This window comes from Danio rerio, chromosome 16 (assembly GCF_052040795.2).
Source record: "Danio rerio strain M-AB ecotype USA chromosome 16, GRCz13ab, whole genome shotgun sequence".
Taxonomy (NCBI): Eukaryota; Metazoa; Chordata; class Actinopteri; order Cypriniformes; family Danionidae; genus Danio; species Danio rerio.
Genome location: NC_141036.1, coordinates 59865001 through 59889368, shown reverse-complemented (window position 1 = coordinate 59889368; position 24368 = coordinate 59865001). Strand labels below are relative to the sequence as shown.

The 24368-nt window shown below is 39.2% G+C and overlaps 2 protein-coding genes and 1 long non-coding RNA gene across 5 annotated transcripts in view; 2 read left to right on the top strand and 1 right to left on the bottom strand.

Annotated features, from left to right (window-relative positions):
- The first annotated feature begins 364 nt into the window (after positions 1-364).
- LOC147840471 (uncharacterized) lies at positions 365-11505 on the top strand. The gene is made up of 2 exons (XR_015512256.1): positions 365-585; positions 10638-11505. It is a non-coding gene; the product is annotated as an uncharacterized LOC147840471 (long non-coding RNA).
- Positions 3127-14448, bottom strand: LOC147840470 (uncharacterized). Of its 3 annotated transcripts, XM_087288105.1 has the most exons (12): positions 14347-14448; positions 12345-12500; positions 11837-11980; positions 11572-11697; positions 10931-11074; positions 10677-10802; positions 9876-10112; positions 9634-9728; positions 9487-9537; positions 7592-7979; positions 6731-6895; positions 3127-5229 (listed from the first exon to the last, which is right to left on the bottom strand). In XM_087288105.1, the coding sequence occupies exons 1-12, from the start codon at positions 14402-14404 to the stop codon at positions 5132-5134; spliced, it is 1788 nt and encodes a 595-aa protein (XP_087144231.1). In that variant the 5' UTR covers positions 14405-14448; the 3' UTR covers positions 3127-5131. The 3 variants fall into 3 exon arrangements, with proteins under 3 accessions (XP_087144231.1, XP_087144232.1, XP_087144233.1); XM_087288106.1 differs by lacking the exon at positions 11837-11980; XM_087288107.1 differs by lacking the exons at positions 11572-11697; positions 11837-11980.
- A 7936-nt stretch (positions 14449-22384) lies between these two features.
- LOC101886260 (pituitary tumor-transforming gene 1 protein-interacting protein) overlaps positions 22385-24368 on the top strand; it is a 26671-nt gene continuing 24687 nt past the window's right edge. The window contains exon 1 of the mRNA XM_087288279.1: positions 22385-22664. Coding sequence (XP_087144405.1) covers positions 22547-22664 — 118 coding nt within the window. The 5' untranslated portion in view covers positions 22385-22546. The remainder of the gene's footprint in view (positions 22665-24368) is intronic.

Here is a 24368-nt window from a genome sequence, read left to right as displayed (position 1 = left end):
TCTGCAGCGAGCACCACTTGTTAATTTCTGAATGAAAAATTATCCTGCTGCCGAGGATGACGTGAGGAGATGATTGACAGGTCTCGTAACTAGGCAACATAACGGTCCGTTAAAGAGGCATAACGGTAATTTGTCCTAAAGCTTGCGTTATACGCTCAAAAGTACGGTTTCTTTAAGTAAGTTCATACTGTAGGATGTCGTATAATAACGTTTGGTTTTACCTTATCTGGGACGTATTTTTCTCTCACTTCTTGACCGGAATAATCACGATGATCCTCGGTGACGGTAGCTGTTCAGAGCCGTGTACTCGCGAGAGTCTCAACGGCGGCCAAAAAAGGAGGAGCTCAAGCTCAAGCTCCCCCTCGCTGGAGCTCAGCTCGCCCAAATGGCTCTGCAGCGAGCACCACTTGGAATATTGGATAAATCTAGCGAACAAAGCAGTGATTTGATACTCCAAGAGGACATTTCTGCGATTACTGACACACTTCTCTTGTCTACTGACAGTAAAATGTCTGCTTACTGAAAGATGCACATCTTCCTTCCACCTTTGGAACTTCCGGTCACCAATCTCCATCTCGACAACAGGTAAGCACTTTTTAATTAAACACAGGTTAAGAGCATAGAATCTATGGTTAAATATGTTATATTAGATTCTATGCTCTTTGGCATATCGGAGAGTGATGATTTATGTCAAGAGGGAAGTTGTTACATCACTTGTTTCTAGAAACCCATATTAGAAATTGGTTATGTCACCACATACTTTTGAAGAGCCTCCATTTTACCCATCCATCTGAAAATGAGTATGTTCCTCCATTTCTCAGTGAATATAGGCAGTGTAATTGGGTGCATTTTAAGAAAATAGATTTATTAAACAGATATATGTTACAATAATGTTTTAGTCACTGAACATTTAGAAAATGAAAAGATAATACAATCAAATTCAAGCAAACTATTGCAAAAATATGCAAATATTCGCTTGATTTTTCCTCTTTTTAAAATTTGTATTAAATATTTTTATCCAAAGAAGAAAGACACATATTGTTGAATCTAAGTTATTATAGGCAAGTTAGAGAATATTTCATATATGTTGTAGTAAGTTACTTTAGTCAGGCCCGTAGCCAGCCTGGTGAAAGAGGTGGTTGCTTTTCCCAAAAAAGTAAATCTTTTTTCAGTTATTCGCCTCATTTTCTATTTATTTATTAGGCGTAAATACTGCATTTTGAGACATTTTCAGCTCTGTTTAATGCTGGATTAGCTTGTCGGATGGTCATCATACCACACTCTTTTATGTGTAAAAATATTTCCAAAAGATTTACAATAACGAAATATAAAGAAAAAAACACAAATTTAATACATCCTATATCATTAGAAAAAAAAGATCTGTTAAAGTTTTAAATTATTGGCCTAATGTCATTTATTAGGCAAATATACTGAGCAGCACATTCAACTTTCCTCAGTCAGAATTTGAGAGGGGTCTGGATGCAGACCTGGTGCAATGCAATCTGAGCTGCATCCAATGCTATTTAATGCGCTCACCTAACCCCACCCGTCACTGTGACGTCACTCACTCCATTGAGTGCACATTGTCTGACATTGCATCACTGATTGATGCAATCTCAGCTTGCATCATAAAGGCTGCATCCAGATAACATTGAAGAATTTGGTCATTTAAATAATGAATAATTAAAACATTTATTCATTTTCTTTTCAGCTAAGTCCCTTTATTAACCTTCCAGGTGCAACCCAGGAAACACCCGTCACACTAATACACTACGGCCAATTTAGCTTACTAAATTCACCTGTACCGCATGTGTTTGGAGTCTGGACTTGTGGGGGAAACGAGAGCACCCGGAGGAAACCTGCGCGAACACAGGGAGAACATGCAAACTCCACACAGAAACACCAACTGACCCAGCCGAGGCTTGAACCAGCGACTGTCTTGCTGTGAGGCAAGACATGCGGTACCAAAGACATGCAGTACAGGTGAACTGGGTAAGCTAAAATTGTCCGTAGTGTATAAGAGTGAATGAGAGTATATGGGTGTTTCCCAGTGATGGGTTGCAGCTGGAAGGGCATCTGCTGTGCAAAACATGTGCTGGATAAGTTGGCGGTTCATTCCACTGTGGCGACCCCAGATCAACAAAGGGACTAAGCCTAAAAGAAAATGAATAAATGAATGAATAATGTAGAGCAGGGGTGTTCAAACTCGGCCCTGGAGGGCCAGTGTCCAGAAAAGTTTAGCTCCAACCCTATTCAGACAGATCTGAACAGCTAATTAAGTAATATACTAGAAACTTCCTGGCAAGTTTGTTGAAGCAAGTTGGAGATAAACTCTCCAGGACACCGGCCCTCCAGGACCGAGCTTGGACACCCCGGATGTAGAGCTTGATGATTTTTCTAGCCTCTTTAATAAAAAATAGTACATTTGAAAATTCATGGATAACAACAATAGCCAAATTATTATTACTATAATTAACTTTAATATGGGCCACTTAAGCTGCTTCACACTTTTTCTATTGGTCCTTTTTTCTTTCAAGAATAAGGTCCAAGACTTCTAAAAGTTACTTGTGAAATGTTTTCTCTATTTAACAACAGTACAGGTCAGTGGTGAAAGATGACTTCACTTATGTCAGATTCCGCTTGGTCTTAAAGCCTTTGATAGGTTAAACATTACATGACGCATCAATATTGTTCTATAAAGGCTAAATTGAGTCTGCAGTCTGTAAAACAGATCTTCTCTGTGTTGTTTTGTGTTGTGTTCACACTTATTGTCAGATCAACACACAGATAAAGTAGTTCAGGCATGTTTTGAGAGCATTACAGTCCAAATCAAATCAAATCCCTTTTATTGTCACATCATCAGCAGCACGTGTGCTATGATGAGTGGAAAGCTCAGGTGCTGCTCCAGACTGTACAAAATACAGATAGTGCAAATAAAATGACAGTGCAAAATACAGACAGTGCAAATACAACAGCATACTAAAAAAACAAAAAAAACAAAAAAAAAAAACAGGATAATGTAAAATTGATTATGTACAATATGTACAATAAATATGCCGTATCATACGCTGAAGGATTTGACTTGTGTTAATGCAAGGAGCCGGTGTGATGAACAAAGAGCAGGAGTCAGAGATACGGTTTATTGAAGACAATAGTTTACAGTTTGATCAGCAGAAAACAGCTTCAACACACTCCATGGGGTTCGCAGGCCGCTCTGCGTACAGTCTCAATTTCACAGAAATGATAGAAGAGCAGCACACATGTGGTCAGTGGTCAGATCATCAGGAATTCATACTTCCATTGTTTTCTGACATGATGCTGTTTTCCGCTTCTGCTTTCCACATTGTGCACTTCCTCCTGCGAGTGTCGCAGTCAGAGCTGCATGCAAATGAGGGCCGGCTGAAGCCTCCCCATTGGCCTATTAGCTTTAGATTGACAGCTTCCTTCTCCAGCCAATCAGGCGAGGAGAAAAGCTGACGTCACTCTAATGACGGCCGATACGCACAGGCGAGGACAGAGAAGTGTATAATAATTACCAATCGCTCTTAAATAACAATCTGCAGTGATCACACAACAGTGACAGAGAAGAAGAAAGAGGAGAGACTAAAACTAAACATAAAGCAAAAAATCACCTTAATTAACCCATAACACAACCATAACCCAACCCTAACCAAAACCTAACCCAATCATAACCCTAACCATACCATAACCCTAACAAACATCCTAACCATAACCTAACCTTAACCTAACTCTAAAAACAAAAAATCAGGTGTTTAGAGGGAACTGGGAAAGAAAGAAAGAAAGAAAACAGAAAGAAGGTGAGGTCTGTCCTCATTAGTAAAGATGATTACTCCTCTATGTTGTGTATGTCTAACCCTAAACCCTAACCCTGACTGATTATACTTCATTAACGAACACGTTTAACTATCAAACCTTTAACTATCACTAACTTCCTCCAATATTTACTGATGTTTCATCAATGAGGACCAAAGATTTTCTCCAAACAAGCACAGGATTTCCAGCACATAATCTAAAGAACACAAGCAGAAATAAACTAAACATCATCAATAATAAGCTGATTAATATCAATAAACATCTATTAAAGTCCTACACTAAACTACACTTGTGTCCGTAACTAATCTCTAAATGTCCCAGTCTTGACTAAAGCGCTGTTATTTAGCAAACCCTGCTGTTCAAAATGTCTCCATTAAACCCCTTCAGCTGCTGGTTTATGTTAAAGCTCATTTGCAGAAATCCAGCGCTCGCTTGGAGAACAAGTGAAAGAAGAAGAAGAAAGCAGAAAGGTGTGAGCAGCAGCACTAGAAATAATCCTCATCAGATCTGACAAATCCACAGCTGGGCTAAAATCTGTCTGTGGCAGGAGGCTCTTATATCTAGCGTATCGGCCCATATAATCCTGCCCCGTCAGCGCCATCTACACCACCCTAGCCTATCTGTTAAAGAGAAAACGCCTTCAAAACCGGCCCACGACGCCCCTGTTATATGCGCTTATCTCACTTAAACCTGCCTAAAGTCCCGTTAGAGCTACAAGCACTGTCTAAACTAGGCTTCCTGTCTTTATAAAGTATTGACGCACTACAGTAATGATATGCAGATTTTATCTTTCACTATTACTCCTACAGCTAGAGAAATAAAGCACACCAGTATGCTAATAAATCCAGCAGTTTGATTGATTCATCTGTGACTATTTCCCTTAATATGACTATTTACTCTACAGTCGGTGCTAACCCAGTTCATATAAAACACGACGTCCTGTCTAAACGTCAATCAACCTGCTTTCCTTATTTCAACGATTAATGCTGTCCTGCCGCAGACACATTCTACCCCAGCTGAGGATTAGCGCTAACACTCAATCTCCGGCGTCGCCTGTGCGCATCGGCCGCCATTAGACTGACATCAGCTTCCTTCCTCACCTGATTGGCTGGAGGAGGAGCTGTCAGTCTAGAGCTGGTGGACCAATAGGGATGCTTCAACCGGCCCTCATTTACATGCAGCTCTGACTACAACCCTCGCAGGAGGAAGTGCAGCATTTGGGAAGCAGAAGCGGAAAACAACAAATGACAAACATCAAACATGGAAGAATGAAACCGTTTCCTGCTGCTGATGGCCTCTACGTCATGCTGAACCACTTGTGCTCCAAAATCTCCTCTAAAACAGGTCCAGTTTCAGGACGGAAACCGATCACCCACTTAAACAGATCCCGGCAATCTGTGGAAATATTAAAGAGAGAACATGTTTGTCATGGATGCTCTTGATGATGATACAACACAGATTTATTCAGTGTTCTGGTGAAATTCTTGATTCTGATTGGCTGGAATGAAATCATTAAATCCAGTTTCAGTCAGTCATAATCAGTTCTAGATGAATGCGCCACACGCAAACATTAGCTTTAACCATAGCAACTCGGTGACCATCGCTGAAGCTTTCATTGGATGTGTGCTTTATCTGGAGCCAACGGGGATCAACCAAGTCGCAAATACGGTCAGAAATGGATGAGGTAGCTGACACATGTTACTATGAGCTATAATATCAAATACATGACAGAGTCAGAGATTCAGTCAAATCTGCTGCAATAGTACTTTAACTTGTCTTAAGCCCCTTTCACACAGTAATACCAGTAAATATCCAGAAAATTACCAGAATGACTTTGCCGGTAAATAAAAAAAAACATTGATTGAAACATATAGAGGAACATTTTTGTATGTTGAGATGTACATAATATGTGTGCTGGCACTCACCAGCTGCTTTACGTGCACACATCACGCAACTGAAGCGGAGCTTGAAGGTAAACAAACAGCGGCTAATATAAGCATTTTATCAATAATTATTTACACAGTTCAGGGCTTGACAATAAGGACTGCCCAATGGCCTGCAATAACCTGGAGCCAGCCTGCGAGACGCTCGGGCCAGTGAACAGAATGGTTACTGGCCGATCAAGCCAGTGCTGCCTTGTCATAAAAGTTTGGCTGTGACCGTCTGTCAAGTGCATGCAAGTACAATCTTAGGGTGCTTTCACACATAAACGTTTGTTACGGAATCTGTCTCGTTTCCCTCGTTTGTGCGGTTTGTTTGGCATAAGTGAATCCAGCAATCGCACTCGGAACTGCGCCTAATCAATCGGTCCAAGATTGCCTGAATGAGGAGTTCTCTGTTCGATTGAGTGGATCGATTGTAGTGAGAAAACAAAGCGATTCAACAAGCTAACGAACCACGCTATATCACTGTGTCTTATGATTGTGTAATAGCCATACATTCGGTTTAACAAAGAAAAGAATGATGAGCAGGATGAGATGTCATTCCTACCGGCAAATGTGCGTTTCATGTCTAATATGAAAGTAAAAACATGCTGAAATATTACCAAGAGCAGTTTATCCAGTATGAAAAGTTACCATCTGATAAATTTTCCATATTTTAATCTTATAATATGTTGTATTAGGCCTGTTGTTTTGTTCATTTCCGCATTGACAGCTCGAAAGAAAGATCAACACTGATCTACCTCATGATCTGATGCAGTCTCGGTTCATCTGTTATCTCTCTCTATAATTTAAGCCTATAATGCAGAATTCTAGTCAACTTTTCTTTAATAGATTGATTAATTCAATAGATAGATAGATTTTTTTTGGCAATAAAACTAATTCTGATGTCACTCGATATTAAAGTGAGAGCATTCACTGAGAGCTTCTGTCACTGTGTAGTGTTGTTTTCTCACCTGCTGACAAACTGGGGTGACATCGTGGACGTCCATATCTGGAGAAACAGCGATATCCATTGACCATATGTGACAGCACTCGTACAACATCACTGACATACGAATGGATAGCACAAAAAAGATATGTGAAGTGTTCCCCCTCCTTTTTACGGTATCTCGTTACTCCTGCAAAAGAGAGATTTTCATGTTAGTAATTCACAATGTTTGCCCTCCTGACATCAGCATACATGCACAGGAGGTTACAGATGAAGGGTCAGTTCACCCAAAAATGTCATTCTGTTATTAATAACTCAGCCTCATGTCTTCCTAAACCCCTGAGACCTTCATTCAGCTTCTGAACACAAATGAAGATGTTTTAGAAGAAACGCGAGAGCTCTCTGACCATATTGAACAGTTTCTTGTCCTCAGTGTCAGTATATTGTGCGCACTCAGAAGAGCTCTGTGCAGTGGCGTACACCGCTGATGTCCTGCTCTAATTTGAAGAAAGCACAGGCGCATCCGAGATGATACATCAGCACTGCAACTGAGAGCAACATGCGTGAAAGCCTCAGAGCTGTCCTGAACGTGCGCAATATACTGACACTGAGGGTGAGAACCTGTTCAATAAAGTCTTTATTTAAAAGTGTTTAAATAAAGAGTCTGATAATGCTCTGAAGGCATATGGCCTGTTTTAAGGATGCTTTAGGGTCCTTTTATAGACCCTTGCTGTCTATGGAGCTCTCAGATTTCATCTAAAATATCTTCATTTGTGTTCAGGGGTCTCAGGGGTTCAGGACGACATGAGAGTTATTCATTACTAAAACTATCTTCATCTTTGTGTGAACTTTCCCTTTAATAAGCAGCACTAAAAAGCCAACTCACCCAGATAGGGGGATCTCCAGTAGGTTTTTGGAATAAAAAAACTGTAGCCAAAATCAATCAGCTTGAGCTGCAGGGTCTTTGGATTGACCAGGATGTTTTCTAGATGTATGTCATCATGGTGTATGCCATGTTCAAGGCAGCGCTGTGCAGCAATAATGAGCTGCATGATCAGCTGCCGGGCAACACTCTCGCTCAGGCGGCCATTGTTCTTCCTGATGAACTTCCCCAAGGTTATGTACGAGGACGCGTACTCCATGACCAGGTAGTGTTTCCTTCCCTCCACGGCGTACTCGTACAGCTCTATGACGTGCGGGCAGAGCGGAGGTTCCTTGAGAAACATCATATGACGTGCTTCTGGGATCACATATATAGTAGATGTATTTGTCCACTAGAGAAAAAACAAGTCAGGAAAAGGTTAGATGTGAATGTCTCATATATAAATGACATTGTAATGTGTCAATAGCTGTGTTTCCATCCAAAGATGCAGATTAAATGTGCAAAACTGGCAGATCATATAAAAGAATAAAGCAGCGTTTCCATCAATGAGTCCAAGAGAACAAAATCATCACTGAATTATAAACTGCCGGCAAATATCTGTCAGAGAAATGAGTTTCGCCTCAGAAGATCAAGACTAAACCACAATGCGGTGGCAGATGCTCAAGACAGTTCTGGAGGGAATAATAATAGAAGATGAAGAATACTGAAGCACTGTGATGACAGACTGACGGAGGACTGAGGCTAGAGATGGGTACCGGAACTCTGTACTTTATTGGTATCGGTGCTAAATTATAAAAGACCGAATTAAAGGAAAGCTCTGGCGTTAACGGTTCTGCTATCGGTTCTGGAGAATTATTGCTGAATAAACATTACTAACAGTAGAATAATTAACTGACCAACCTTTTCTAATTTGCGAAATTAGTCTGCACAGTAGGAAATCTGACATTAGGAATGCTCATGTTTCTGCCCAATAGTACAACGGCCAGTGCGTCAAGTATAAAAGCCTTCGCAGTTCTCGGCTGAGCACGCCCGTTAAGTAGAGGCTCGCGCTGAGCGCACACACATAGCTCGCAACACAGACTCGGGCGCACACACAGCTCGTAAGCTTGCGGAGTGGCGGAAAGAGCCTAACGGGTTGTATTTCCTGAGTGGACAGCGACAATGCCCATCGCAACAAACACAACAAGTTGTTTACTTGTATGAGCAGAAACGCAAGCTTAGTGAAACCATCGTTCAACGGAATCCTAAATGTAAATGAAACAGGTGGATGGAAACAGAGCTATGTTCACATATGAACTCAAACTCAAGACTACATGTGCCCCTGGACCACTACACCAGTCTTTTGTCATGCGGGTTTATTTTTAGGAAAACTCTCAATTCTGACTTTAATTAAAGATTTAGTTTCAGTATATGTTTGTGCATTTCCTATTGATGTGGTATTATTATCATATGTAGTTTACATGGAAATGTGTGGGACTTAGTTGAAGTTATTCACTTTAAAGCTGATTTTCTCAATACTCAGATGTTTTTCACCTTCCAGATGGTCAAACAGCTGCATCTCCATCAAATATTGTTCTAACAAAGCAAACACTATTGACAAGCTTCTTTATTGATCTTTCAGATGATCCACAAATCTCAGTTTCAGACATTATGACTGGTGTTGTGCTCCACAGTTCATCTACAAAAGCTGATAACCCCCAATATTAGAAATGTCCAGAAACTCTTTAATATTCAGTCAAAACAGGATTTCTGGAAATGACTAAACACGTCCAGATTCAGTCTTTTCCATAAAGCGTGTTGTTTACACGTGTACCCTTCAATACACAACATGAAAACATGACTAAACATGGAGTTCATCACTTCTCTTCAGATATTTTCAGTAGAGTATGCAAACTTACCATCGGGTACCGCGTTCCCAGAAGCTTTTTAGTCACAATTTTTATGGCAACCTGCAAAGAGAGCATAAAGTCAAAACTTATTCAACCAGAGAGATGTCTGATCACACACACACACACACACACACACAAAGGAAAATTGAATGTTACCTTCTGGCCGTCAGATTTCCGTGTAGCCAGATAGACAGTGCCATGGTATCCCTCTCCCAGCTTCTTCCCAAGCACATATCTGTCAAGTAAAGATCCTGGAGAAAAACACATCACATTTATGACATTTGCTCACTCCTGTGACTCTTCTGCTCTAATCTAATCGTGAGAAAATTCTGTAAAACTCTGAAAAATAATACAAAACCCTGCAGATTAGACAGAAAACATTACGGCAGAAGACGAACCTGAGCTGCTGTCTTTAGCTGAGCTGCTGTCTTCAGCTGAGCTGCTGTCTTCAGCTGAGCTGCTGTCTTTGGCTGAGCTTCTGTCTTCAGCTGAGCTGCTGTCTTTAGCTGAGCTGCTGTCTTCTGCTGCAGTTTTGCTGCTGCCGCCATGTTGGATCTCTGATGTTTTCACTCGTTTTGCAGCAACTGTGTCCTGATCCAGACATCCAGCCTTCCTCTTCAATGCTCTTGGAGCTTCTGTGGATTCCAGTCAACAATGCATTATTAATGATCAGTTCTTTCATTAATTGGCATTTATTGTATTTGGGGATCTGTTCAAATGGCAGCAGTGCTACTAGTTTCCAGATGTTTTGTCATGAAGCTCTACTGAGAAATACTTTGCACAATACTGCATCATTCACAGGTTTAAAGGCACATTATGTGAGACTTTTATAAATAAAAATCTCCAAAATCCACTAGAGGAGTGATTCATGAATGATCTCGCAGTGCATTATGGGATAGTGTAGCGTCCACTGGATGCACACTTGAGAATCTCTCCAGTAGTAGTAGGTCATCCGGGTACTTCTCACATGCTGTTTGTCAAATACTGTGAGGTCAGACATACTACTCGGCTCACATACTGTCTTAATGTACTATTTAGTATGGAAGTGTGTGATTTTAGACACAGCCAGTGTGTGTGTTCATGCTAATGACGTCACACATCCTCTATTTCTGCTCTGTTTGTCTAGCGAGGTTTTAATATGTTTGTGTTTTATTTGACAGCACAGAGCAGCAACTGTAGAAGAGTGACGGGACACTGACCTGAGCGGCTGTTCTCATCGCTGGACGTCTCTGCAGCTTTGATGCGTTTCCGCAGAGCGTATGGTTTGACTCCATCAGAATCACTCTGCAAATCATCATCCGCTTTCCTCTTCACTCCTCTTCCTCCTGATGTGGATTACAGTCAATAATGAATTATTAATAATCGATTATTTCAATATTGGCATTTATTTTACTCTGGGATGTAACAAATGGCAGCAGTGCTCCAGTTTTCCAGTCATTAAGAGTGGACTGACCTGAGCTGGACGCCTCTGTGTCGGCGTCTACACTTGTGTTCTCCAGCTCAGCAACTCTGATGCGTTTCCGGTGGGCAGATGGTTTACCTCCACCAGAAACACTCTGAAAAGCATCATCTGCTTTCCGCTTCTCTCCTCTTCCTCCTGATGTGGATGACAACACAATGAACAATACACTCCTAATCTAAACAATCATTTATTTTTTATGCCAGTAATGAAGCTTTTTCACGTTTGTTTTCAACTCTGAAAACTGGACTGACACAGTTTCAATTTACTACAACTTCTATGTTAAGCTGCTTTGACACATTCTACATTGTAGAAAATAGTTTGGACTGTGGGGGAACCCACGCCAACATGGGGAGAACATGCAAACTCCACACAGAAACACCAACTGACCCAGCCGAGGTTCAAACCAGCGACCTTCTATCTGTGAGGAGAACATGCTACCCACAGCACCACCGAGTCGCCCTATTTGAATGATTTTTTGGCACAAATAAAAGTGGATAATTTTCACACATACCGTGTATTTCTGCCATTGCTTTAGCAGCTAACTGATTAAAATACTTTGCAGCTTGCCTCTGTATTATGAATTTTAAGTGATGAAACTGTAGAAAAGTGTGATTCTGTAACGGGAGACTGACCTGAGCTGCTGTTCTCATCGCTGGACGTCTCAGCAGCTCTGATGCGTTTCCGCAGTGCATAAGGTTTACCTTCACCAAAAACACTGTGAAAATCATCATCCGCTTTCCTCTTCACTCCTCTTCCTCCTGATGTGGATTACAGTCAATAATGAATTATTAATAATCGATTATTTCAATATTGGCATTTATTTTACTCTGGGATTTAACGAATGGCAGCAGTGCTCCAGTTTTCCAGTATTTCTCCAGTCATTAAGAGTGGACTGACCTGAGCTGGACGCCTCTGTGTCGGCGTCCACTCTTGTGTTCTCCAGCTCAGCAACTTTGATGCGTTTCCGCAGTGCATAAGGTTTACCTTCACCTAAAACACTGTGAAAATCATCATCCGCTTTCCGCTTCACTCCTCTTCCTCCTAATGTGGATGACAACACAATGAACAATACACTCTTCAGAATATAAAGATTGAGAAAATCCCCTTTAAAGTGGCCGAATTAAGTTCAAATCAACATCTGAGTTCTGACATGTTTAGAGTAGAAAGTGTTGATCTTGATGGAGCATGATCATAATATAATATTGTATTGATTTTGGCCATAATAGATAAATCAATCACTTTGATCCAGACACTGTATTGTTGCCTAGTGGCCAAACTCTCCGCATGCTCACTGGATTTAGCAGCTAACTGAGTGAAACACTTTGCACCCTGCTTCATGTTTCAGAATCTTCAGTGGTGATAAATGTATGGTGCTGAAGCTGTACAAGTGTTGATGGAGACACACCTGAGCTGGTTTTCTCTTGATAGCTGCTCATCTCTGTGTCTCTTGTGTTCTCCAGTTCTGTAACTCTGATGCGTTTCCGCAGAGCGTATGGTTTGCCTTCACCTAAAATACTGTGAAAATCATCATCCGCTTTCCTCTTCTCTCCTCTTCCTCCTACTGTGGATTAAAACACAACGAACATTAAACTCTTAATCTCAATCTTGATTTTTATTGTCAATATTTCATAAAAAAATCCTAACATTGAGAAAAAATCACCCTTTAAATAGTCAAATTAAGCTCTTAGCGGTGCAGATTATAAATATCAAACACTCAGATTTACAGCAGCAAGTTTGTAAATAATTTCATGCTTCTGTCATATTTCAGGCCCGTAGCCAGAGTGTGGGGGGAGGGGATAGTACAGAATTTGTCCTATACATAACCTCATTTGTCCTATTTTGGCTGCTACACCATCATAAATTGTGAAAATAACCTGTTGAAAAAAGCCGAATCATCTGTTGACGTCACATCAGTGTGACTTCAGCTAATCAGTATGCAAACTAATATTTTTCATGAGTCAAACATCCTCATCCAGCAAGACAACATACAATATGACAAAAGTGAAGTCATCTTTCACTACAAGTAGCCCAACGTTTATTCTGAATCTTGGACCTTAATCTTGAAGAAAAAAAACCACTATGAAGGTTTTGAAGCCAAAAGCGGCCCATGTTCAAGGTAATATTAATACTAATTGGGCTATTTTTGTTATCCATAAACTTTCAAAAAGTGAAGCTCTGCATTATTAATATTATTATGTTTTAGAAGGACAAATTCTGACTGAGGAAAGTTTAATGTGCTTGCCAGTTTATTTTCTCATTAAATGACAATAGACCACATTTTTTTTTTTTAATTATATATGATATCCTCTTAAGGGCCAAGATGTTTTTTAAATGCATTTTTTTATTTCTATTTGCTATTTGGGCTTATTGTAACCTAATTAGGATAAAAATCTAAGTATCATCTTTTGATATGATGTACTTTTAGAGAAACATGATGTCCATATATGTGGACTCGTGGTCTGAATTTACATAAAACACTTTTCCTGAATGTTTTTGAATGCATATATAACATAGCAACATGACTACCAGAGAGTAAAAACAAAAATTTTCCCCCATTTTTGGAAAGTTCAGAATAGGGTTTGGGACATTTCATATGCTGAAAACAGTTGCAGGATGACACTGTATGTCTGTAACAAAATATAAAACATTCAAAGTATTTTAAATAGCCACTTAAGAGCTTAAATGTGCCGTCCACGTATGTGGACACTCCAGCCCCAGGAGGTTATAAAAAAATATGTATTTTTAAAATAAGTGTTTTTTCATATTTCTTAATTCTTTATATTTAGCAAACAGTTTTTTTTTTGGTATCTTAAAGTGCTATTATGATGACCATCCATCAAGCTAATCCAGCTAAAAGCAGTGCTTAAAATTTCACTAAAATGCAGTATTATAATCTCATTATTAAGAGATACATAAGGCGAATAAATACAAAAATGTCCACATTTTTTTTAGAAAAAGAAGCCCTATTTCCCCCAGGCTGGCTACAGGCCTGTATATCATTATATATTCGTTAGGAAGAGTTTGACTCTGAATCAAGTAAGAGTTAGGTTATCTGCATTTTACTCTGGTGTTTATTGTATTAAATAGACTGATGTTGTTCACTAAAACACTGAATCTGCATTTATATTCACTATGCTCTGAAAACACCTCTGTGTACCGTCAGGTTATCGAGTTATGATCGCCATATTTCGGCTAAACAGCAGCGCCGGGATAACAGACACCTGAACGTACACACAAACGGGTTAAAGTGACCGTCAGACGGGCTTACGGCAGTGTATGATTGTATTTATTAATCCAAAATAAGTACACAAGTTATTTTACAGTGTAAAAGTAGAGTTTTAGTATCATAATTTGACATATAAAACAGGCAAACACGAAACACATGTGTTCTTAGTGTCTGGACTTACCCGTCAAAGTCTTACAACTTTCCATTTCCGCTAGAATCTTGAAAGGTCTTGTAGACATCTTCTGAAATCGCTCAACTGTTTTGCTCGATGTGTTTATCGACCGAGACTCGGAACAACTTTCACAATCAACCTTCATTTCTTGTTCCAGCAGATTACTGAAGCTGAGTTTGCGCGCGCCTGCAGACCCTCTACAACCGTTAGAACGCGTTCTGCTGTTGCCAAGCAACGAGTCGTCTTTCGCGAGGGTCTGTGACCTTTACTCTATAAAGCAGCGCGTATTATCTTTAATAAACAAGTTTATAAGATCTGTATATTATAAACCTGAGCATTCGTTTGATTGAAAGCCTGCTGTATATACTTTGATACGTGTATTTTGCCCTCTTGTGGATTTTAATGACACTGCAGGCAGTGGAAGGGCATTTTTAACCTTTCCAAAATGGCCGCGCTCATTGAGTTGCTCGCAGGCAATTTGGCTGGAAACTGTTCGCTAAATTCAAGATGTTATAGTGAGAATACAACTTTAAATGTTACTAATTGTGTTAAATAAAGGTTTTCTTGATTGAAACTAAGCATAATTACTTAATAATTCATTCTTTATGTTACAAATAAATTATGTTGAAAATGCAGATTTGACCCAACAGGTGTAAAAGCTGCATTATTCATTCCCGAACAGTCATGTCAGATTCGTGTAATGTCATCTATACAATCCATACCTACTACAATGCAAACACAGAACATTTGAATGATTGAATGAAACTAATTAGTGACTGAAATGGCATCTTAAAATAGATTATGGGTATTTTTACAATAATTCCTAACGGTAAACTAGATCAATCAATATATGTGTATTTTTAGGTGTCAAAAAAAAAGAGGGAAAAAAATAGAAAAATAAAGTTTCGTTAAAATATCATAAACATAATAATAGTCGGCAATTAAAGTGCCTTAGAGCAGTTAAGGGAAGATGAGGAGGAGGAATGGACCCCTCGGGCCATGCATGTTTGTTCATGCACCACGAGTTTTATCTTCTCCCTTTAATCGATACAAAACTCCTATTAGTAAAACAAATCAGTTTAAACTTTCATTCATCCCCTCAGCTGTTACGTTTTTAAATTTAGGGTAGAATTTTGTATTGTATTATGTGCTTTGAGTATTATGTGTGACATGCGTGTATGCTGCAACCAAATTGCCTTCGGGAAATGTATAAAGACTGACTGACTGATGATGATGGACATTCAGACAGCAGTAACGTCACCCATCAACTGTGAAACGTTTCTCTACAGTGATAATCCAGATGAGAAATTCTTCAACAGAAATCAGCTAAAGCTAATGAGTCCCTGTCATCTGAGTCGATTTGCTGATCTTTAAACTCCCGCTATAATCAGCTATGGTTTTCTTTCTGTCCAATGACAGTGCGCGTTTCATACAAGCGAAAGAGGGTTTAGCTCAACTTGAAGTGAAAGTTGATTTTGGTGCTTGACTGGTTGCAATTTGTTGATTGAATGAACAGCCCGCAGCAAAAGAAAAGCAAGTGGCAAATAGAGAGAAAAGCATGTCAAACATACTTGACTGTTGTGATGGTACGAGCCATTCTATAGCAGTTCCCCTGCTATTAAAAGGTCAGGGCACTATAAATAGACATTTTGCACCACACTGTTAATATGACTTTTGCCATACGCTTATTTCACGCAGTCACCATTTTGAAAGCGAGGCTGCAGTGGGAAGAAACCCAGAAGTATAAGACCAGAACTGTAAACATTGCATTGACAACACAAACCTCAAGCTGTTGCTGATATTTCAAAATGCAGAAATAGTGTGTAAACATCACTTTAATATCATTCAGTAAGTTTAATTTAACCCATTAAAAGCAGATTAGGCATCAAACATCATCATTAAGAGTAACACACTCAAGTACTCCTAGACTTCAGTTCATGGCAGCAGGTCAACACTGTGGGGGCTTGCCTGCTTCAGCCTATGTAACCCGGTGAGTTGACTGGTGGGCAAATCGAAGCTGGTTTTTAATAAAACAAATATAATCTGCATATAATAAATAATATTGGTAAAGATATTTGCGTATTGCTGCACATCCTGTGTGTATTAAGCAATGTTTAAGCAATGCCCACAACTGACTCGCTCTGCGCTGGACTTTAGACCTCCTCTCAGCTGGTCTATTGAACAGTTTAGTTCCTCAAAATAGCAACGTGCCAACAATGCGCCTCAGCACACCTCCTTTTTTAGAGCAGTACGCAAATGTATTTGCTATTTAAACAGCGTGCAGCAAAATGTCAAACTGTCCAGCTGAAACTAGCAAACAACACTTGCATCACACCTTAAACCGGGTGTATGACAGGGCCCAGACACACGAACACTGAAGCGCGAAGCAGCCACGAAGATCATTCGAGTCATCAAGTGGATCCCTCATCTGTGTTTGCACTCAGCAAACAGCGGTGGGTGAACTGATGACCTTCACGGCCAGTCATTTCTGTTTTATTAACTCGAGTTTGATAAATGGCATCTAAAATTTGTTTGGGAAAGGTTAGCTAACTAGTGCCATTTCCCTTAACTTAGCTGAAAATGAGCTCTGACATCCCTTTTTATTTTCACTGTTCATTCAGAACGGACTTTTGGGTCACTCAGAAGGCAGTGAAATGATAAATCTGGGTCACGTTCTCTTCCCTGATAAGATATACAGCCAAGTGCACAACGTTCCTAGTAACTCCAAGCAATACTTCTGGATTTCTTTCCATTTTCTTCCTATTCGATTTCACTTTTAAAAATGGTGGTCGCGTCAAATCACTCTACTCTTGCAGAGTTTGAGATTAGGGAGCAATAAGAAAATTGAGTCTGAAACACTGCCTGAGTGATCCTACAGCTATGTTTTTGGGGGCTGATGCTCCTGGTAGGGTTTGCAAAAACGTTTTAGGTGACAGGTCAGACTACAGGTATGTGCCAAAAAAATTGGAATAATTTGTTCTAAAAAGTTAAACTTATGTTTTATTAGTTCACAACACACAAAATGAAATATTTCAATCCTTTGTTTCAATTTAAATGATTATGGATAAACATGAAAAAACTCAAATCCAGCATTTCACAAAATTAGCATATTTCATTTGACCAATAAAAAGGATCTTAAACACACGCTGGCCTGCTGAAAAATGTGTTAATGTACTGCATTATGTCCTCAATACAGCATCATGGAGGCGATCAGCCTTCGACATAGTTGAGGTACTATTGTAGCCCAAGTTGCTTTGATATCGGCCTTCAGCTTGTCTGCATTTCAGGGTCTGTTCCCTCACCTTCTTCTATCATGTTCAAGGTCCCGAAAGGTAAATAAGAATATCTGTAGACAATATAGAATTATGATTGACAATATAATCAAACTAAGCAAGAATTACTAACATAAAACATCTGGAGAACTTTTTTTTTTATATATATTAACAGATTTGTGTGTGTTGAGCATCAGTTAAGACAATGTTAGCACCTGTCAGCTTTAATTGTGGGGGAAACTGGATAATTTTGAGCTTTTGTCAGCTGATTTCAGCTTCCGGGTTTAAAATGATTTTTGGGGCAGGATCAAAATCGGCGACGTAGCGCAGTACCGCAAGTGCAATGATGATGCGTCGGTTTCTCATTATTATTCAAAGCGGAGTTTCCTTATCCTATGAGAAATACCGGCTGCTTAATTATTCATGAGAGCATGACAGCACGCGCTTTCCGAAGGCAAGGCAGACGCAGACCTGCCAGACCAGTGCCAAGCTCAAGCTGTGAGACACGGACCCACAACACGCAGTAGCCGTTTATGAAGGCTCTTATGTGTTTGTTTCCATGATCCACGGGGTTTGTTGCATGTTTTTCCCCGCGATCCTGTCAGGGCCGATCATACAGCAAAGCTGTGTGTGTGCTGCAAGCATTTTTGTCGGGAGAGCAGCACGAGAATTGGAGAATGGCGGATGTTGTCTTGTATCAGGAGTTCATTCACATTCAGACACATCGCCGTGCTGCTGTGTTCGCTTAAATCCTCCAGATTACCAGCAGGGCTAATGGTTAAACTAGACAGGTCAGGAGACCTGCTGCACTGAGTCTGCATTCAGATCTATGATTCAGACCCGGTGATTGAGGGAGAAGTCCTCATTTATAGTGTTTATATGAACACGATTATCTTTATAATGATATAAATTGTGGTTGTCTGTATATGAAATTACAAATAACAAATGTAGCAGGGCATTAAATTACTGTTTATTTCTTTGCATTTTAACTTTGTAAACTATAAACTCATGCGTCTCCTCAAGGTTTGTCTCAATTTGTGAGCTAACTGACATCAACAGTTGTTCGCTCCCAATGACTGTAAAAAATATGGACGACGCGACAGCCCCTTTTCCCATTGAACGCCGTGAGGGCAAAACGCCTGCTTGACGGGCACAAACTGTCGCAAAAGACTGCTGAAATTGGAGCCTTGACATGCGCAGAAGGACTGTCTGATGGAGCCAGAGGAGGAGCCGCGATAATGAGCGGAGTCGAGCTTCCAATCAAACGCTTTATGTAAAATCAACCACGCCCCCCGAACTTCTCACTCGACACCTCCTGTATCTGCAGTATAACAAAAGCTCACTGATGTAAACAGAAGCACTTACATTTAAAAACACAGAATAATATACGATTTAAAAACGGTGTGATTTAAGCTGTTATACTTTAATAAAAGCAATAAATGCTTGACTGCAGAAATAAACGATCTTTTATACACTCTAGCCTGAATATGAGCACAAATAATATATTCTCTTATTGTTATATTTGTTGTTGGTATTTGTTATCTTCATAGGGGTAGAAATAACACTTGTAAAATATGAACAATAACATATAAACAACACGTACATTTTTAAAAAAGGTTTTTATTTTTAATTAGCCATCAACAGAGCCCAAAATATAGCCTACACACCATAACGATTTACCATGCGGGAACAATCGTGTGTTTAGAAGATAAATACAGCAAGATTACTAAATATTTACACATCCCAACCCTGCAATTTGTCAATTTGTGCAAAAAAACTTTGCACTATTAAAGAGCCCATATTATACATGAAATAGGGTCATATCTTGGTTGCAAGGGTCTCCAACAACAGTTTAATATGCATGCAAGGTCAAAAAACACTTTCATGGTCTTATAATCTGCATTTATTTTTACCTAATTATCCCAGCGACTCCCGTATGAATCGTCCAGTGATTCATTTGTTCCCAAACCCCTCCTTAGCGCGAAGCTAATCTGCGCTGATTGGACCGATGACAGTCTGTCGCGATTGGTCGACTGCCTTCAGTCAGAGAGTGAAATGCCAAACAGCTAATCAGCAATATAAAAGTAATCACAGTTCATACACGCTCGATAGTGTAGGCGTGGAGTTTAGCTGCCAGTGGGTCAATGTAAATACAGACTATGGACTTGAAAATACAGACAACTAACTATTTTATTGAGCAAAAACTCAAAAACAGTTGAGGAGATCTCCTAGCTTCTCACTCTGCTCTTTTCACACACACACACACACACACACACAAACACACACACCTCCGGACGACAGCGCGCGCACACGCACACACAGACACACACACTACTCCTCGTCCAAGGAGCTCCGTTAACAAAGCAGCACGCGTCGCGTTTTTAACGTGACTTTGCACGAGATAAGAGAATATAGCCAGTTAACCTGATACAGTACACGCGGTTACAAGTAACAAATCACAACTAAACACATTTGCAAGCTAGAGTCAACGAGGCAACTTTAATCGCACGTACTTACACTTGAGAAATGGAGGAAGAAAAATCCATCCTGACGTCCATCAGTAAGTTACTCTTTACTGATCCTTCCTTTAACAAACGCTGATGAAGTGTTCTTTGTAGCATGTAGCTTCCAGAAGTTTCCAGTAGTTTCCAACTGCTTGACTATAATGCTGAGGTTTCATCTTTGGGTAGAGACTCAATATATCCATCTGCAGTGTGTCTTCAATCGACCGGCATGTTTGTGTGTGTGTGTGTGTGTGGGTTTCTGCGTCAGAGGGCGGGGCCTCAGGTTTGAAATCTCCCGGGTTTGCGCGTGCACGTGAATAACTTGGTTTCGTTCGTACGTCATGGCGAAACACCTAATGACTCGGTATCAAGGCGACTCGTTTGAAGCACTATGAGTCGACTCTTTTATAGATGAATCAACCGTTTTAAACACTGTATTCTTACAGATTTAAGCCTTAGCTGGATACTTCGCTTCACTTAGAGCTGTGTTACACACTACATGGAGGGGAATTTTCAAAAACCCATAATATGGGCTCTTTAATACAATGTGCTGCAACATCGCTAGTATATTGTTTATTGATTTTCGCTTGAATTGTTTATTTATTAATTTTTTTGCCTCCGTTTTCATTTGGTTTATTCGATGCCTTCATTATATCTGGCAATGAGGAATTTACATTCCTTTTAATGTTAGTTGGAGTTGGAGTAGTTTTATTGTCATTTTTATATTTCTTAATTCTTGTGCACTACAAAATGTATTTAATTGTATTATTATTTAATACTTGTGCAATCAATACAGTTTTTTTGTTATTTATTTTGTCCTTTATTTAAATATTTGCGATGTATGCTGTTTGCATCTTTATTCAAAGGTTAAACTCAGTGATACACTTTGCGTTTACATAGTAGCCTGCGTTTGCTGTCATATCAACACAATGTAATAACGTTAACAAAGGTGAGGGTTTATATAATTTTTTTTTTTTTTAGTTTAGTTTATTTGTTTACAGGGTCAATGCACATTAATAAACATTACTGTAAAATGTGCCAGAATTAGCCAAGAATGGCTATTTTTCATCCGTAGACCCTTTACAGAATGTTAAAAAGTCACACCTAAAATAGAAGCACAACATTAAACATTAAATACACTTTCATAAGAAATACAGTTAAAAAAGTAAAGAAAATAAAAAAATAAAAAAAAGAACAGACTGATGGGAGCAGAGGACAAAAAGCCAAAGACAACAGTACAAATGTGTCAAGAATACAGTACTAATGCTGACAATGCTGATTTGTCAATAACCAATTTCTAACATGAGACTGAAAAGAACGAAAAGTGCATGATCTTCTAATTGTGGGTGGGAGGAAGATTCAGACTGCGCCAGCTCCGGGCCGCAGCGCATAACGTACTCGCGGCGTCGCGGGCTGATTCCGGCTCGCATGGGGCAGCGCCGGCTCGCTCGGCTGCCGCATCTAGCTCGATTGACTCGGGCTGGAATCGGGCAGAGTCCAGGCATCCGCAGTAGGTCCAGCAGAGGTAGTCAGTCTGAGGGGTAAGTCTCCGGCAGGCGAGAATCTAGCCGCAACTGGGCCGAGTGTATTTTGCTATCTGGGTGGCTAGGCGTGTATCAGCAAACTAATAAAGCCCGAAAAAAGCCCTGACCTTAGTGAATAAACAGTGTTCCACCAGGATCATGTATGTCAGAAACTGTAGTTTACTGCTGAACTCATTATATCATGGTAAAATAACACAGAAATCGAGTAATAACACTTCAGTCTCCTGCCGAAGCTCAGACGCGCTGCTTTGAGAAACTGTCAATCACCGCTGTCAATCACAATGACACGCCCAGCATTAAATTACTGCTAAAACCTTTTTACAAAAATGAAGATCTGCACCTATTTCAGCACATTAATTAATGCCTTAATCGACCAGAACCATCTTTCGGGACATTTTATTGCAAGTGTAATAATTTTTTTTATTTGGGCTCAAGTCTCCTTCATTAACACGGAGGAGGCGGGCTTTATGACTTGTACTGCAGCCAGCCCCCAGGGGGCGATCTGACAGCCGAGACCTTCACTTAAACGCAGGCTTGCGGCACACTTGTTCGCTCCCCTTCTCCCCTGCTGGCCACGCCCACTCCTGCCCTATGCTCGCGGAGCTCCACGCCCATTAATAATGCATCGTTTGAAAAAATTCTGAAGTAGACTTTAACCGAAAGTGGGGGGTGTCATGGCCCTTTAAGTGCGCACGGGACTTTTATTTTGAAGGCGCAGCGCTGCTGTGTTTCCGTGTTTAGTCAGCGTCGGTCATCTGACGGCTTTAGTCGCTTTAAACGGAGTTTTGGAGTATTTTTTGGGAGTATTTAATCTGTTGAAGGGAGAGTTTAGGGTCCATACATAAAGTCAACAGTGTTCTGCTGTTTAAAGCGTACAATTCTCCACATTATGGGGAAGTTTCTTGTGTTTTGGTCGACCTTCCTGCTGATGTGCGTCGCGTTCAGTTTTTCTGAATCAGAATCAACAACAACACAACAACCTACAACTGCTCCACCTGTGCGCAAACGTACGTTTTCATTTGCATCTTCCTTTATTTTTATCCCATATTTCTATTCCATTGAGGTAAAGTTGGTGTTATAACCGCAAATTCGTTCATTGCCAACTTGTGACTCGCTCCCTATGTTGTTTACCGTGATACTTTGAATATTCGGTCAAAATCACATACAAGTATGACTTGAAAACAACATTAGCTCTGTTTATTTGACTGTGAACAATGTTGTACTTTGATAGTCACTGACTGATAATATGATTTCTCTATTTAAAATTAACAAAGAATACTTTTCTGAAATTAAATTAAGGAGAAAATCTGAATGTGTTAATATAAAACTAGCAATCTGCAGTCTAAAAGGGCTCGTAATGCACATGCATATTAATAAATAGAGTATTATACATGTTTATATTATTGTTCTTATTGTATGTGTATTTCTGTTATAACTTACAAAATGTAAATATGTTCATAATGTTAATGTTCTAATTTAACTTTTACATATTATAATATATCTAACTTTTAAAGTCAAATTTGAGGGGCAGTAGTGTTTAGTCTTCAATATAAAATGCAAAAACTGTGTGTCTGTCTGTGTGTGTTTAAGTAATGTCACAGAAATATAAGCTGCATATTTTGGGAATTTTGGAAATTAAATTGTTTTGAAGGCCCTTGTTTTGTATTTTTAATTATATATTTCATTTTATCGTATATTTCTTCATCATATTTTCATTTTAAACTCATGTAATCTTATACAGTACGCCCCATTTAAAACATTTATATTTTTCAGGGAGTAAAAAGGTCATATTTGATTGATATAAAGTTGGTTTTATATTCACACATTCAGACTTTCTGCTTAATATAATTTCAGAAAAGTATTATTTACATGTTCTAAATAGTGAAATCATATTAGCAGCCAATGACTATCAAAATATAGCATTATTTACAGTGAATTAAATAGTGCTAATGTTGTTTTAAGTCATGCTTGCATGCGATTTCATATCTAGTATTTAAAATATAGCGCAGTAAACAATATCTAGACCGTCTCACAAATTGTCACTGAATGAATTTGCCAATAAAAGACTATTTCACCTCAATTTCTTACTGTATGTTTGTATTTCTTTAATATATTTTTAGTTTTTTAAATATATCTAACTTTTAAAGTTGTCATATATTTGAATGCCAGTATTGTTAGTCTTCACTATAAAAACACTAAAATTATGTGTGTGTTGAAATAATAACACAGAAATATAAGTTGCATATTTTGGGAACTTTGAAAATTTGGGTTTTTTTTGAAGGCCAATTTTTACTATTTGGGGTAAAGTTGATTTTATATTTGCACATTCAGACATTTATCCTTCTTAATAAGATTACAGAAAAGTAATGTTTGCAAATTGTAAGTAGTGAAATCATATTAGCAGCCAATGACTATTAAAATACAGTGCTAATGTTGCTTTCAAGTCATACATACATGTGATTTCAGATCCAATATTCAGTATAGCGCAGTCAACAATATTTGGACCGTCTCACAAGTTATCACTGAAAGAATGTGAGAATATAAAAGCAATGCCCTCAATGTATTTACTCGGTTATTTTAATGAACACCCCAGTTTGAAAATGAATATTTTTATCCATTACTCAGTGAATATAGGTCTTATATTTTTGTGCATTTGAACAAAACCGATTTATTATTTATTAAAATATTTTTGTAGTCATCAAACATCTTTA

Bases quoted from the DNA above. Each gene is read 5' to 3' on its own strand.
- LOC147840470 (XM_087288105.1), bottom strand. From the start codon at position 14,404: ATGTCTACAAGACCTTTCAAGATTCTAGCGGAAATGGAAAGTTGTAAG. The intron at 11,075-11,571 runs GTCAGTCTCCCG...CATCCACATCAG, and splicing joins CGATGAGAACAGCAGCTCAG to GAGGAAGAGGAGAGAAGCGG. The intron at 10,803-10,930 runs GTCAGTCCACTC...AATCCACATCAG, and splicing joins CACAGAGGCGTCCAGCTCAG to GAGGAAGAGGAGTGAAGAGG.